At 37.7% G+C, this 16,117-nt stretch overlaps 1 protein-coding gene across 4 annotated transcripts in view; it reads right to left on the minus strand.

Moving 5' to 3' along the window:
• Positions 1 to 1,168: 1,168 nt before the first annotated feature.
• Positions 1,169 to 16,117, minus strand: part of slc4a11 (solute carrier family 4 member 11) — a 243,530-nt gene continuing 228,581 nt past the window's right edge. For all 4 annotated transcript variants that reach the window (XM_047345902.1, XM_047345901.1, XM_047345903.1 and 1 more), the window contains 3 exons: positions 12,612 to 12,807; positions 10,757 to 10,926; positions 1,169 to 4,512 (listed from right to left, as the gene is read on the minus strand). In XM_047345902.1, the coding sequence (XP_047201858.1) occupies positions 4,446 to 4,512; positions 10,757 to 10,926; positions 12,612 to 12,807 (433 nt within the window). In that variant the 3' untranslated portion in view covers positions 1,169 to 4,445. The remainder of the gene's footprint in view (positions 4,513 to 10,756; positions 10,927 to 12,611; positions 12,808 to 16,117) is intronic.

The raw sequence follows: 16,117 nt of genomic DNA on the forward strand, positions 1-16,117 counted from the left end.
CTTCATTTTATTGTAAAATTTAAATATAGGATCTACCTAACAATTGCTGCTTGGGTTACTGTTATTTTAACTTTTAACTTTAACACTGTACCTTGCAGGAGATGTTTAATAGAGATGGGTGGCCAAAAATTGGAAATGGGTTGTTAATGGGCCTATCAGCACTAGGATAATCCAAAACACACAAGGCATTCTTCCTGTAGGATGAGCTGAACAGAAGAGTGCAGGAGAGAAGACCTATATATTAGGTGGTCAACAGAGATTCTGCGAAGAGAAAAAGTCAAAGATTGCTATCTATGTAGCAGCAACACTGGAAAATCTTAGTAGAATAAGTGCTGTCCCATTGGCAAAAGGTTTTTATGCCTAGTATAAACTGGAGATGCCCGCAATTGTGGGGCACATGATTTCATGTAAAAAGGGATAGGATTTTTCCCGATTGAATAAATACAAATTAAAGGCCAGAGAGCCTTTCTCTGTGTCAAATTGTTCTACAGCAATAAAAGACTAAATTACTATTTTGTACATACATACAAGGAGTTGCCAATGATTGTGGACACAGTTAGTCAGATGTGTTATTGGGTTAGTGACACTTTTTCAATTTGGCCTCTCCACAACCAGAACAGTTTTAGATCGTTTCTGCAATGAAAAAAGCAATGCACTAACAAAGCCCAGCAGGATTAAAAGGATTGGACAATCTTTCAGGAGTACAAAAGTGAATGAATGTTTTGAAGATAAGACCTTTTACAGCTGCAAAAAAATAAAAAATAAAAACCTAAATATAACACTGACCTAAGAGGTAAGAGAAGAAAGAAAGGACTCACCTGTTAACCATAGTTACAGAGCTAGTAGATTCTGGCCTTTACAGTTGCAACTAGATCTGGCTCAGTTGTGTTACTTGTTTAATATTTATATTCATGTATATACAAAATATACAAGGAAACTAAATAAGATTAAGATTTACCAGAGGATGTCTGTAAAGCCAAGCTCTCTTTGCTGATGTAGCTGAGAGGACAGTCTCCAAAAACTTTCCCAAAGAGTCTAACCTAATAATGGGTTGTTTAAAATCATCAATTAAAAATAATTAAAAATAAATCATCCATGATGACAACTTGGACAGCAGTTTTAATACTTTCCTAAAAGGGTGGTGACAGTGAAGACATCAATGCAAATATTAACATCACTACTACTTTTATTTGGCAAACAGCTTGAGTTTTTCTTTTTCGGTATACAGTTTATATATATACTATAATAACCCAACACATTCTGTTTGATGATCATTTTTTTCTCAGTTTTTACATATTACAGCTTACAAATATAGCTGATCTTTTTGACAAAATTACAGATTCTGTTTGACACCTAAATTAGTATGCTATATAAAAATCACACATCATACATTCATGATTAGAAAAGGTAGGTTATATGAAATCAGGAAAAGAATGAACAAAACACCACAGTTACACAATTTCCATCAGGAGGACTGGGGCAGTCAAGGTTTTCAAAAGCAGAATGTCTTTCACTTCAAATCCAGTAACAAGTCCTCTGAGAGAAGTTTGCTGCTATTCCAAAATCACCAGTGAGAATATCAAGGAACAACAATACTGCCACATAAGAAGAAGAATCATTAAATCTCTGCTCTCAGTTCAAACTTAGAAACTAAGATATCGCAATGATTATAATGAATGTTTGATAAAAACTATACTTTGCATTGCAAACTGAACATATTACTTTTATAGCCCACAATCTTTCTTCTTTGATCAGCAGTTTTAAGGCTTAGTCCAAGGATTATGCAAATGCATCCAAGATTTTCTTTCACGCCTTCCAATCTCAGCATGAGACATCTCCTTGAATTGGACATCTTTCTTACATTTACAGGACAAAGTTGAACAGAACTGCATGAGGGAGCTGCCATTTAAATACCGCAAGACTAACAAAACTGTAGTAAAACCGAGAACTGTGGCTACCTCTTTGACAGGCAAACTTTTTTGCTCCTTGATGTGTAAAATCACTGAATTATCTGAGCAGGTATGTACAATTAAGAGGGACTGAAAAGTTGCTGTTTTAAAAATACAGCTGGCCTGTCATTGCTTGAGCTGGGCCCACTTGAGGTGGCAATCCCAAATTTTCTCAGTGAACTTGTTTTTATACAAAGTATTGCTGAATATCAAGCATTGCATTTATATTCATGTGAAGTTACTGTTTGACTTGCTACTATTTTCTTATATTGAATACACTGGCATTGCTTGACTTTAAAAACCCAGATGAGACATGCTTTAAGCGAACCAGTGCTTAGATTTTTTTTAATCATTCGATCTGTAGATAACATATAGCTCTCTGTATTCCTGCATTACAATATGAGAACATTTGCAAGCACTGATCTACTAAAAAACAAGAACAAGTTGTTCCAAAACCCATATTTGGACTCTTGCTTACAAACAAAAATAGAATAAAAAAGATAGGTTAGCTTAATCCAGATCTTTTCTAGTTGGTCTGTTGTATCTTTCGACCTTTAACCTTACATCTTTACTAGCTTTGAAGCTGAGTAATGTCAGCTGATAATGTGAAGCTGGGCAGGACTTTGATATGTAAACACTGTGGCAGAGCTATATGTGAATTAACACTTAGTATAAGAAACAGTGGAATGTAAAAGAGCAAACAGAAATACACACTGATCTCAGTTCAGGGTTAACAGACAAAACTTTCATTTAATTGAAAGATAAACTATCATGATAAATAAATATTCTATTTAAAATTGACCAATAATATTTTTGTATATTGCCATCATATATTCTGATATATATATATATATTTTTTTATCAAGATAAAACATTTCTATATGTTTTTGGTTTGTGCTGTCATTCTAAATTATTACAAATAATATATACCCGTGGAATGTTTTTTATTCATCTAAAGATGGTTTCCACCTTCAAAAATATACTTTCTAACAAGCTGGCTGAGAACCAAATGGAGGGCAGAAAAGTACTGTGTGTATGACACAAACACACACACACACTCTATAATCTCCTCCTTATACAATAATGACACTTGTTGGAATGACTTAAAAACTAAATATGTATGTGAACAAGTGTCATTCACAGCAACAGCTAAAAAGGTGCAGAAATGTAAAGGCTGGAACTCTGCACAATGACAAGGAAAAGGCTTACTTTACAGTAGCCAAAATGCAGTGCTCTAAACTGACCCGTTCAAAGTATTTAAGTACTTCTAAACACAGTGTATGTGGGTACAAATTACCCATATATAGGTGCATCTCAATAAATTAGAAAATAATCAAAAAGTTAATTTCTAAATTCAATCCAAACCTGTGTCCTTGCTACATCTACTTCTGTTGTGGCACCAATAGGCTGCAGCCTACACCTCTTGAAGTATTAAGCAACACTCATGTAAGAGTTTGGGATAGACTTTAAACTGTCTTTGTAATCCTGTCAATGCTGCTGTTATTCACGTTGCTTTTCCCCCTCTTTTTTAACAGTTTTTACTCCCACTGAACATTCCGTTAATATGCTTGGATACAACACTCTTTGAAAAGCCAGTTTCTTTAGCAATCACCTTTTGTGGTTTACCCTCTTTGTGGAGTGTGTGAGTGACTATGTGCTGGACAACTGTTAAACCAGGAAGCCTTCACATGATTATGTAGGCCATTATAGAACATTTCTTTATTAAAAATATATCTCTTGATTGGTCTCATGTAAAATTCCCTTTTCTGAGAAACTGTATTATAGGTTTGTTTTAGTTTTAAGCCATAATAACTAAAATGAAAAGAAATTAGGAATTTATCACTTTTTGTTATAAATTTATGTAGTACACAGGTGTCACATTTTAACATTTACTAAAAGAAATCAACTTATTCATAATATTCAATGTATAAAGATGCACCTGGAACTGTGTAAAAACATAAGTGCAAAGTGTCAAAAAGAGATCAGGTTCATACTTACAATGTGCCGTTACCCCTTTCCTGGTACAATCTAATGTACTCTTGCAGCAATTTTTATTATTACTTACACAGCATCAGAGAGTACTTGAAGCACCTACCCACACACACGCTCCACACTGCAAAAAGGATATTGTAAAGTGTTACCATAAAAAGGTGAAGTTGTGAAACAAGAACATACAAGTTGTATGGACTGCACATGGTCAAACAGAGGCGAAACAGGAAGTAATTTTTCTTTTGTTTTCTTGGAGAACATTTTCACAGAGAAATTTCAGTTCACTTTTGGAAAATATTGACCAAAACTCTTTAGCGCTCTTCCACACTTGACTCCCCGTGTTTCCAGTGCTTCACTTGTTAGAATGTACTTCTCGGATACAAAAATCTGAACAGTCTGTATTTTTCCTATGTGCACCCATATAGTTTTGCATCAAAAATATGTTTTTGTTAATCCTTTTTTCTCCCATGGACTCTTTGAAGATCCAGAGCTTGAATCCTTCTGAAGCTACATGTGTTGGGCATCCATGATGTCCAGGTATTTGGCCTCAATGATATGAGGAAGCACGTTGTTCCTAAAAACAGAACAGACAATATTTGTGTCAGATCCTATTTGTTAGACTAGAAAAAAGATGCAAAAGCTGACCAGTACTGGTGTGTTTTGCTACAACCATGGGTTGAGAGATGGACTGAACTGTACACAAACAATGAGGCTGGTAAAACTCTGAATCCCAGAATGCATGGCATTACCATCTTTTAGGACAGCCCCAGGAAGGAGGATTCACAGCTGGAATCCCTGTGATGTTATACAGCCACAAACAAAACACAGTACCCAGCAGAGTATACTCTCTTAACGCACAGCTGCCACTGGTTGCATAGGGGAGACAGCAAGTAAACGTCCTGATCTGATCGAGCTGGACAACTTTTCCAAAACTTGGATCCAAAGTTGAGTACAATCTGACGTACATGTACCCATCAATTGTAAACTGGTCAAAAGTTCAGTTATGATCTGCTTGATGTGCATCCAGCGTTCATACAACGTGGGTAATCAAAGCAAGCTGTCTTAAACCTTTTTTTCTAAGCTGTTGCAAAAAAAGAATCTGAGCCAGAGATTTCCCCAAAGAGTCGGTGTCTAATTACATTGAGGGAAGTGGCTTCCTCCTTCCACTGCCCTGAGAGAGGACAGCGTAGGAAACACCAGCATCGCGCAGAGTCCTGCGTGCCTGTCTGGAAAGCAGAAGCCACTGTAAGCTGCTACCAAGAGCAGTCTTTTTGTTCATCGCCCGCCACGCAACTCATCCCCCCTAGAGTCCTCCTGTCCCTCAGAACAGTTCACATAAGAGGTGGTGTCTGGGCAGAGAAATTAGTTCAGAATAAAAAAACAATCTCAATATTTTTATTTTATTGTGTTTTCCTTTGTTTGTGCTGCTAAAAACTAAACTATTTGAGTGCTAGCAGGCTACCTGCTAAGATAATGCTAACCGCCATCGAGTCTGAGTGCTAACAGATATCTAAACCTGTTTGTTTGAGTTGTAACTTTAAAACTAAAGTTACAACAAACTTTAACTCAATGAGAGGTTTAAACACAAATTGGCCATAACGTGTCACCACTGCTCATATGCACATTAATATTTACATTAAAGGTAGATAAAGGTATATGTATAACTTGCTAAGGAGTTGCTAAATAAGCTACGTTTCCCTTTGATAACTGAGCTGTGATATCATGTCTGTCACTTCTTGATTTCTAATTTGGCAAATCATTCTTTAAAATATTTTATTTTATTTTATTTTATTTACCCTTTTGACTTGCAAAGTGAACATGTAGTTTGTACACATACAAATTGACGTTTTAATTAGTTTTAAACTAATTTGACCTCATTCCAAATTGTCCATTCCATGACAAACCTTGCTTCTTAAACATAAATATTCAATAGGTTTTTAGTGCTTTAATTTTTACTTAGTAGTGTAGTTGAGTGTTACTAGCCTAGTTAAAGAATTTGTCAAAACATTTGGATTCTAAATGTATTAATAATTCTGTTAATATTTAAGTGTTAATTAAAATGATTAATAGTTGCTAATAGTTAAACCAATCACTGCTGCCCAACAGTGGTGCTCAGATTTCTTAGTCTGACTGAAAATGTAATATTCTAACTTTATTCATAATGTTGGTAATAATTAATGTAATAATAATTAATAGTTGCTAACTGCCAAACCAAACATATTGTTGCACAACTGGTACCAGAAATGCTCAGCCTCAATGAAGCTAAAAACCACTGAGTATGCCAGAAACCTAAATATAGGTATGGATCTAGTTCTACATTTTAACAGCCACATACAGTTTATTGCTAAATTAGCCCACTATTTGTTTCTTTTATGCCTTCAATATAGTATGTATTTTAACACCTGTTTATTTTGTGGAGAGCTTTTATGTATATGCTTAGTTATTTTCTGTTATTTCTTCGATGCCCTGTTAGGCCACTTGGATCTTCTGCAAATTCTTTGAATTCATGCAAATGGCTGAGCTTCCTTAACTTTTTACCAATTGGCATTTAATGATCATTTGAATCTGACTGTACTGTATTATCATTAAGATTGAAATGGGCTGTATGTAACTGGGTCCTGAATTTGACTACCGTATTTTCCGCACTATAAGGCGCACTTAAAAACCTTTAATTTTTTCAAAAAATGACAGTGCGCCTTGTAATCCGGAGCGCCTTGTATATGGATCAATTGGTTAATTGGTTGATCCATACTGGTTGTACACGGCGCTCTGTCAAAATGTTTCAGTACGACTGGTAAACTACAAAGCCGCACCGCTTGCAGCATTACGGCTACTGTAGTCAGGGGCGTCGCCGAAGTAATAGCGGTAAACACCTGTACTGTGCTTACTCCTAGTCCAACACCACTTGTGTGTGTATAACGTTTGAATGTACTGTTGCAGGAATTGCCTGAACTATATGTGATTAGAAGCTCAGTGTGTGGGGTGTATGTTTCGTGTGTGTGTATGGAAGATGTTGACATTACTCCTCCGGACAGAGGTGGCGCTGTGTGCTGCCGTAGCTGAGAATCAAGAGTGAAGGAGTGACGTCGGTATTATTGTGTGTGTGGGGTGGGTAGAGACGGCGACCGGAGCAGCGGTATATGAGTCTGTAAGCCCTGTGTTTTTACGTGCTGCAAAGTCATTAAAAAGAACCCCAAATCTCATCAACAACTCAGTGTTTTGATGCTGTTTCTTCATGCTCAACTCAGCAACGTATGAGTGAGGGAGTTAACCCCGAGGAAACTAGTAACTTCGGCCCTGGAGAAAGTGTCTCCCCTGTGTCATCAGACTACGGTCAGGGGACAGAAACAGGAAAGGTTAACAGTACTAACGTTTGATTTAGTGCATCAAACTGTTTCTTTTACGTGTTTACTGAATCAGGGAAAAGTTCCCTTTCACGTTTTAACTAACGTTTGATTTCAACTTCAACTTCATAGACTCCAATGCATTCCTAACGTGCGGTTGGCTCTATTCAATAGAATTCTATGTAGAGGAGACCTTACCATGAGAATGAATGGAGTTATCAGAACGCTGGTTTGTAGTGTATTAATAAAGTTTGACTGACTGACTTATCTGACTGTTTTGTTGACATTCTCTTTAGCACAGCTCCATCTAGTGGATGCATAACGCAACCCCAGTCAAACGTTTGACTGCAGTAGCTTCTATTCTATGCGCCTTATAATCCGGTGCGCCTTATAGTGCGGAAAATACGGTATATGGTTATATTGAAATAAACTAGATTATGTTCAATTAAATATGGCATTAAGCAATAGTATTACTCTTGTTTCTGAACAACAATGCCTTGTATTAGGAGAGTGACTGTTTCAACTGGTATTCTTGGATGTCAACAGTAACTTTATACACACATAAACACGCACACCTAAGCAGTAATACATTTATTTAAATCCTAGATTCAGTTGTTCCATGATGTGATTTCAGTGGAAAACATCAGTCTGTGTCATGTTTTGTAGGTTGTTGGGATCAAAATCCAGACAGAAACTTGAGATGAGCATAGTGAAGGTTTAACAATTAAAAACATAACTTACAGATCTTGAACAAGGTTAACAGGACATGGTCAGGGTAACAGAAGCAGTCAGTAATGAACAATGACAAGCAGTGAGCTTATGAACACAGGAAAGGGTGGAGAATGACATTGGATTCAGGTGAGTGAATCAGGGGGATTTGGAACAGCTGTGAAGGAGAGCAAAACAGGCAAACAAAGGGAAAGCAAATAATTACACAAAGGAAGCAGAACTAGACATAAAGAAACTACAAACCAAGGTGGAAAATTTACTAACACTAATCTAGAGGATAAACACACAGAACAGGATACAAGAAATAAGAAAGAAACTAAACATAAGGGGATGAATCTATTTGGCGGCACCTTTTCTAACCATATTGAACCCGGAAAAATTTACTGAATTATTTTGAACATAAACAAACAAGAAAAAAAAAAACACAAATGAAAACCAAAACTGAAACACCTGTGGATAATAACAGTCTTTGGTCTTTAATATAAGAAAATGATGTAAATATTAATTAGAAAAATTTAAATTACATACAGTTATTATACAGTTATACAACACTATAGGCCTTTATCTGCAAGTGATAATACCGTATTCCCTTGCCAACATTATTACATCCTATATAGGATGTAATAATGTTGGCAAGGGAATACGGTATTATCACCTGCCGATCTATATACAGGGGTTGGACAATGAAACTGAAACACCTGTCATTTTAGTGTGGGAGGTTTCATGGCTAAATTGGACCAGCCTGGTAGCCAGTCTTCATTGATTGCACATTGCACCAGTAAGAGCAGAGTGTGAAGGTTCAATTAGCAGGGTAAGAGCACAGTTTTGCTCAAAATATTGAAATGCACACAACATTATGGGTGACATACCAGAGTTCAAAAGAGGACAAATTGTTGGTGCACGTCTTGCTGGCGCATCTGTGACCAAGACAGCAAGTCTTTGTGATGTATCAAGAGCCACGGTATCCAGGGTAATGTCAGCATACCACCCCCATGCTTCACTCTGGGCAAGCAAAAGTCTGGGTGGTACGCTTCTTTGGGGCTTCTCCACACCGTAACTCTCCCGGATGTGGGGAAAACAGTAAAGGTGGACTCATCAGAGAACAATACATGTTTGACATTGTCCACAGCCCAAGATCTGTGCTCCTTGCACCATTGAAACCGACGTTTGGCATTGGCATGAGTGACCAAAGATTTGGCTATAGCAGCCCGGCCGTGTATATTGACCTTGTGGAGCTCCTGACAGACAGTTCTGGTGGAAACAGGAGAGTTGAGGTGCACATTTAATTCTGCCGTGAGTTGGGCAGCCGTGGTTTTATGTTTTTTGGATACAATCCGGGTTAGCACCCGAACATCCCTTTCAGACAGCTTCCTCTTGCATCCACAGTTAATCCAGTTGGATGTGGTTCGTCCTTCTTGGTGGTATGCTGACATTACCCTGGATACCGTGGCTCTTGATACATCACAAAGACTTGCCGTCTTGGTCACAGATGCGCCAGCAAGACGTGCACCAACAATTTGTCCTCTTTTGAACTCTGGTACGTCACCCATAATGTTGTGTGCATTTCAATATTTTGAGCAAAACTGTGCTCTTACCCTGCTAATTGAACCTTCACACTCTGCTCTTACTGGTGCAATGTGCAATCAATGAAGGCTGGCTACCAGGCTGGTCCAATTTAGCCATGAAACCTCCAACACTAAAATGACAGGTGTTTCAGTTTCATTGTCCAACCCCTGTATATATTGCACTGTAGAGGAATTAAGGGACAGTGACACACGGTTGCCAACTTTTCAGTATAGAAAATAGCTATTGGCTGTCGTAAAAGTTGCTAGAAGTCGCTAGATGACGCCCTGACCCAATTTGCATGTTTGGTCATGTAACTGCCATCCAGGCTGTAGGAGAGAGGAATATCAACATTGGCAAGACGAAAAGTGAGTAAAAAACACTCTAGATATGTTTAGAACTACAAATGAACATTACGAAATAACGTTTTGCCTGAACCCACACTACATAAATATATGTATATATTTTTTGTTAAGATCTGTTTTGTGGCAATAGTGGCCTTTTTTTATCATATGTCTTTAAAAGTAGGCAGACAGGAAATGGGGGGAAGACATGCAGCAGGGGGTCGCCATGGCTGAGACTTGAACCGGGGGACAGCCACATTAAGGGCCGAAGCCTCTCTACACAAGGGCCACTCGTTCTACCACTGCGCAAGCGATGAACCCCATAAATCATTTTTGTTAGAATATAATTCATATATTTATATTTACATCCCACTTTGTAATCCAGTGCGGGATCAGAAGCAGTTTTGCACCTGTGCGCTTCATTTGCAATGTGGACACAATGTGGAGTGGGTCTCTTCTCTGCTTTGACTGCAGGCGGAGCTTGCTGCACAAGAGTACCATGAGACTGACTACCTGTCTTAGAGGTCATGTTCTCAGAAGAAGCAGAGATAACACGATTTCTTAGTTCAAAATTCCAAACATTTTAAATTGTATTGAACCTAGATAAACACCACAAATCATTATCTTTACAAATGTTGTAGAAAGCTAATGTTTTAGCTTTGTAAAAAATGTATGTGTGTAGAGAGATGTGTTTTTGCACAGCAAAAACTACAACTTCACCATCATAAAACTTCATTTTAATCTAGGTGCAGATTAATACATTGTGTAATTGTCCTCACACAAACACAGCTGAATGTCAAAACGGAGAAAATAATTTTCAAAGTTACCACATACATACCTGATTGGGATTAGGAGGATCATGACCAGAGGGAAGATCATTTTCATGTACGGTATTGGGTACATGCCAAATGTGCACAGCACCAGCAGCTGCATCATCTGCAAGAAGGTAAAGTAGTGGATCTTCCTCTGGGGCACTTTGCGGATGTAGTGGGTAGGTGGGTAAGACGTCTGCAGGAGGTGAGAGGATAAAAGCAGATTAAAATACAATCTCCCCTGTGGCTGTATTTCTTTGCTGTCCTCCAGTCTCCTGCAGTCTTCAAGAAATGATTATAGGCAGTGGACAGCCTACGCACCTCTGAAATTTGCACTCTGTGTAAGTTTCAGTTTGAGATGACAACTTATATTAGCTTTCAGTAGCATAAACGTCTCTGGCAAGAACTGCTGATTTAAAAGTAAAAATCATTTTCCTAAAATATTTTTTTTTCCAAACTTGTTTACTATCACAAATGTTTTTGGAAACTCTTCTATCACATATAAAAAACAAAAGCTACAAATCATGATAATCAGGAACTAATGAAATCTGTGTCAACATCTGGATTTTATCAGGACTTGTGATTCAGTTTAATTCACAGACACACTGAAAAATTGCTGAATGAACCAATTTTCAGTGTGATGGCCGGTGACTTGGAACTATCCAGTCAGAAAGTCAAGACTGATCATTTTTCAATCCGTGAACACAACGCGCCTCAGAGCTAATAGGTCGTGCCAACATCAGTCTTAAGGCAGGGATGATGTTGGAAGCAAAGACATGTTTGAAGCTGTTAAAAGTAAACAATTTTATCAAGATGTGTGTGCTTATTTCAGGCTGTAAGAGAGTGAGAGAGATAAAGACAAGAGAGAATAGATATCAGAAATACTCAGTGGAGTACACCAACGTTGTTCTGAAGATCTTTTTGAGCTTTCAACCTCTGTCAGACTTAGAAATGCTTGGCAGGTGTTTGGATATCTCACAGTTAAGGGAAATTATCTGCATAGATTAATCAGAGAGACCACTGGATAGTAAATATCTTCAATAGATACTAAAGTCAGTTTACAATGTCAGTTCTATAATATTTTTGTCTTTTAAAGAAATATCTTTTTATAGCTCTTAACGTGAAAACAGAAAAGGTTCAATTTGGAAACTGGAAATCAAAAATTGGTCAAGAATTCTGATGGGTTCATGTGTAACTAAATTATCCTGAACTCTTAAACTGTAAAACGAGAAGAAAGGTGGCTGAGAAATAATGAGGGAAATGTACATCTAATTTACTTTTTTTTATTACACGCAATTTGCCAATAATTACAGAGTATTTATATCATGGCACTGTCACTGTCTGCTCTGTGGACTTTATACCGAAGACTGTTTTTCTTCTAGGGTGAGGTTGCTCCTTCTACCATTTGGGGGCACCAGCATGTAAAGTATAGAGGAAAACGGCAAGTCTTGCTTTATCTCCTCATTGTGACAGAAGCAAGGTTAAACCGGACACTGGGGATAATAGACACAAAAAGAAGATTACGGCAAGTTTTCTTTTGATGAAAACATTTACTGGATATTAAATGTAACATATTCAATTGTCTGTTTACAGGTTGAGCAGCATCTTTCTGCATTTTTATTAGGTGTGATACCAAACACAAGCATAACATTGTTATTTTGGTTCCTTTTTTAATATGGTTGGTTGTAACTCCTTAAACCAAACACTAAATTAATTGTGAAGAGATTGAAATGAACAGAAAATAAAGATGTTAGCAGATGAGATCTGACACTTACTTGATGAATACACTGGGAATCCAGTCAACTGTTTGATCTTCTGAGCCCCACAGTCAAAATATGGGCACAGACCCAGATACACGTACACACACACACTCTTCCTCACCTGTTCTTTCAGAAGGAGAGCCATGCGGTCACACATCTGGTTTCCGTCGATGGAGGTGAGGGCGATGTAGAGGAAGAGACCATACAGGACGGGTTTGGGGATCCATTGCAGTGGAAGGGGCAGCAGCAGAACAGATACACCAATAAAGATGTTGGCAGCGAGAGATGTCAGACGGGTCTCCTTCACCTGGACAATACTAAGGAGAAACAAACACACACATAATGACACATACAGACATGAATGGTTTCTGGGCAGCCCAAAATAATCTTTGAAAATACAACAGACAACATATTTTTTAAGAACATATCAGTTTTGTTGCACATTTAACAGTGGTAAAATTCTGATTTCTCAGACCTAAATCCCAGGAATTAAGCAGAGAGCCAGTAGGAAAAAAAGCAGATACATATCTTGTCTCAAATTAGTATTTTTGACAACTAGTTTTTAAACTTTTTTATTTTATTTTGATTAAAATAACACGGCATTTATCTACAAAATAAAAATAGATGTATGCAAAAAAAACTAAGTACACCCTAAGGTTGCAACAACATAAAAAATTTTAACTTGATATAACGATAAGAAAAATACTCAATATCATTTTCGATACCATTGCAACAGCTTTTTAAGACACAGGGTTGTTTCTTGTTAAGAGAGAAATATATGATAAGTTACAATATGACAGTTTTCAGAACAATTCAGCCCTCATTTAGAGTAAATATGTAATTTAATATAATTAATATAAAGTGTTACTTTCCTGTTTAGCAAAACAATAGACTAGATAACACTTAGTAAAAGTGTTAATATCCTTGATGGTAGTATGTACTTTGATTCAATAGTGCAATTATTTTATTGTATTATAATTGCTTATCTTTAGTGTGCCATTGTGTGCTTCTGCTGTTGATATAAATTTTACTACTGAAGGACAAATAAAGGATCATCCTATATTAAAATTAATTGGGTTTCAAAACAAACATGGATCTGGCACATATAGAGCATGGTTTTTACAGTTTTGACAAGGATCTGGTCTATGCAAATGTATTTAGCACCAGCCCTGTACAATTTCTGTCTTTCTGGTAATTTTGCTGAACATTTTCTTTAGTGATCAACTAAAGGTTGCCACCTACCCTGCTGCTGTTGAGGTTTCTACCTCTTCACCCGTGTTATCATTAGCCACATTAGCTTCCAATGCCTTAACAACTAAATGAGGAATAATGGAGGGGGTGCACTGTTTTGTTTCATTGCTTCACTATTTAGCAGCCGATGGAGCCGTCAGCTGATTAACATTTTAATGTGTTAATTATTAACCGGTGGTTCAAAACTGCACACCTGGGAAGCATATCTTTATGGAGGAGCTCAGACTGACAACACCATCATTGGACTGTCTGTGTAGCTAATGTTTAAACAGATAGCGTTAGCTTGTGTCATCCAGGAGTGTTAGTGATAGGAACGACAGGTCTTTTGTGTGGACTGAATCCCTAGAATCATTTCATTAACATTATTCGTTCAAAATATTCAGTTACTGAATTGTTCTTGTCATGCAGTAAATTTGTACAGTACGTGAGTGCACACACAGAGAACTGCCGCTGAGGAGTGATTCGCCAACTAGCACAGTGCTGGAAGTGGCGCTGTCTCACTCACTTGCATACTGTTTGAAAGATGATGCAATTCGTTGGTGCTGACACTAACTCAAGTTTCTCAAAACACTGTGTGCAGTCGGTTTGCGAATCTGCTTCACACACTCTGTGTCATAAAACGCATGGTTGCGCTGACCTCAACTGAACTGAGAAAGGAACAAATCAGTTAATGCAGGGATTTAATTCGATTCGTTCACTCAAAAAAAATACAGTCAATTCCCGCCTCGTGACACTGCTTTCAACATACACTCTGGCCTCCAACTAAAATAAACTATTGTGCCATAGCGGGCACATGGGGATTTGTAAAAGTCCAAGCGTCCTGCTCTGTGCAGTTTTATCCACACAGAGGTAGTAGTGGAAACAACTGGACGGACTGGCAGCAATTTATCAGGACTAAAAAATCCGGTCCATGGGGAAGCTCCTGCACACACCTCCACGTCCAGATGGAGCCAGTCCTGACAGACCTGCGTCTGTGCATTGGCCCATTGATACCACCTGAAATTTGGGAGGATGAATCCTATTTTTTTATGCTTAGACGTTGTTAAGAGCTACCCCAGAGAAATTCTAATATTAGTCTGTCAATTTATAAATAATAAATAAATAATAGGAGCTGTCAACATTTTGAGGGAATTTATTTTACCCCATAAGGAGAGGTAGATCGAGGACCATCTGGCATTTTCTAAAGGAGGGGTTTAAAGTTTTCCTGGACCATATTATTGTAGTTAGGAGTTATCAAAATGCCTAGGTATTTAATCCCCAAGGGAGACCAGCTGAACTTCCACTAATAGAAAAGGGTGGCTGGACAATAACACGATAAAGGCAATGCCTCTGATTTATCCCAGTTGACACAATAACCTTATGGGAGAGTACAAGTATCAATACAGTGTAGTAGAGCAGGAATGGAAATATTAGGTTGAGTCAGGACCAACAACATGTTATCAGCATTAAGCGCAAACTTATGCTATTTGCTGCCAACAGTGACCCCATGTATAAGCTCTTAGCTTCTGTACCAAGGGGTTGAGGGCTATAATAAACAGCCCCGGGCTTAGAGGGCCTTGTTGATCTACATAGCTGGAACCGATCACAGACTAGTCCCTTTGTTGGAATGCACACATTAGTAGTATCATATAAAGATCTTATCCAATTAATACAATTTTCTATAAAACCAAATCTTCTGAGAGTTTGAAAAGATATTCCCATTTGACACAGTCAAACACCATGGCTGCATCCAATGACGGGGCTATTGTTGGGGAGCCTGAGTCATAAACTGCCTGTTGTTTGTTCATTAGAATCCTGAGGTTTTCAGAGCTGTGGCGGTGGGATACAAAGCCTATCTGATCTGTATCAATTAAGCTGCCTATAACCTTCGACTGTCTCATAAAGATTACCTTTGCTATAATTTTTTGATCAGTACTGAGTAGCGACACAGGACGGTAACCACCAGGATCTAAAGGGTCTTTTCCTATCTTATGGATAAGGGATATGGCTGTGGAGAGCACAGAGAATTTGTTTTTGTCTAATACACCTAGTGATGCACATAGGTTATTGTAGAAGGTCTTGAATAAGTCATTTGGTTGCCTCGAGGAGGTGGTAACATCTCCATTTGCCATTCGAATGCTAGCTATATAATTTAAGTTGTTTTGCTGTTTTAGTCTATATGCTAGTAGACGTCCATTTTCTTCACCCTTCTTCCAGTAAGACTTTTTAATTCGGAATAGGGCATATTCAGTTCTTTAGGGTATATTTTATTCAACTTGTTAATTATCTTGTTTAAAATAGCACTGTCACTGCTTTGTGAATATGAGGTCTCAAGTTCTTTAAGCTCGCTCTCTAATTTAACTGTATGCTTATTAGTGGACTTTTTCTTAAATAATG

This window comes from Girardinichthys multiradiatus, chromosome 19, assembly GCF_021462225.1.
Source record: "Girardinichthys multiradiatus isolate DD_20200921_A chromosome 19, DD_fGirMul_XY1, whole genome shotgun sequence".
Taxonomy (NCBI): Eukaryota; Metazoa; Chordata; class Actinopteri; order Cyprinodontiformes; family Goodeidae; genus Girardinichthys; species Girardinichthys multiradiatus.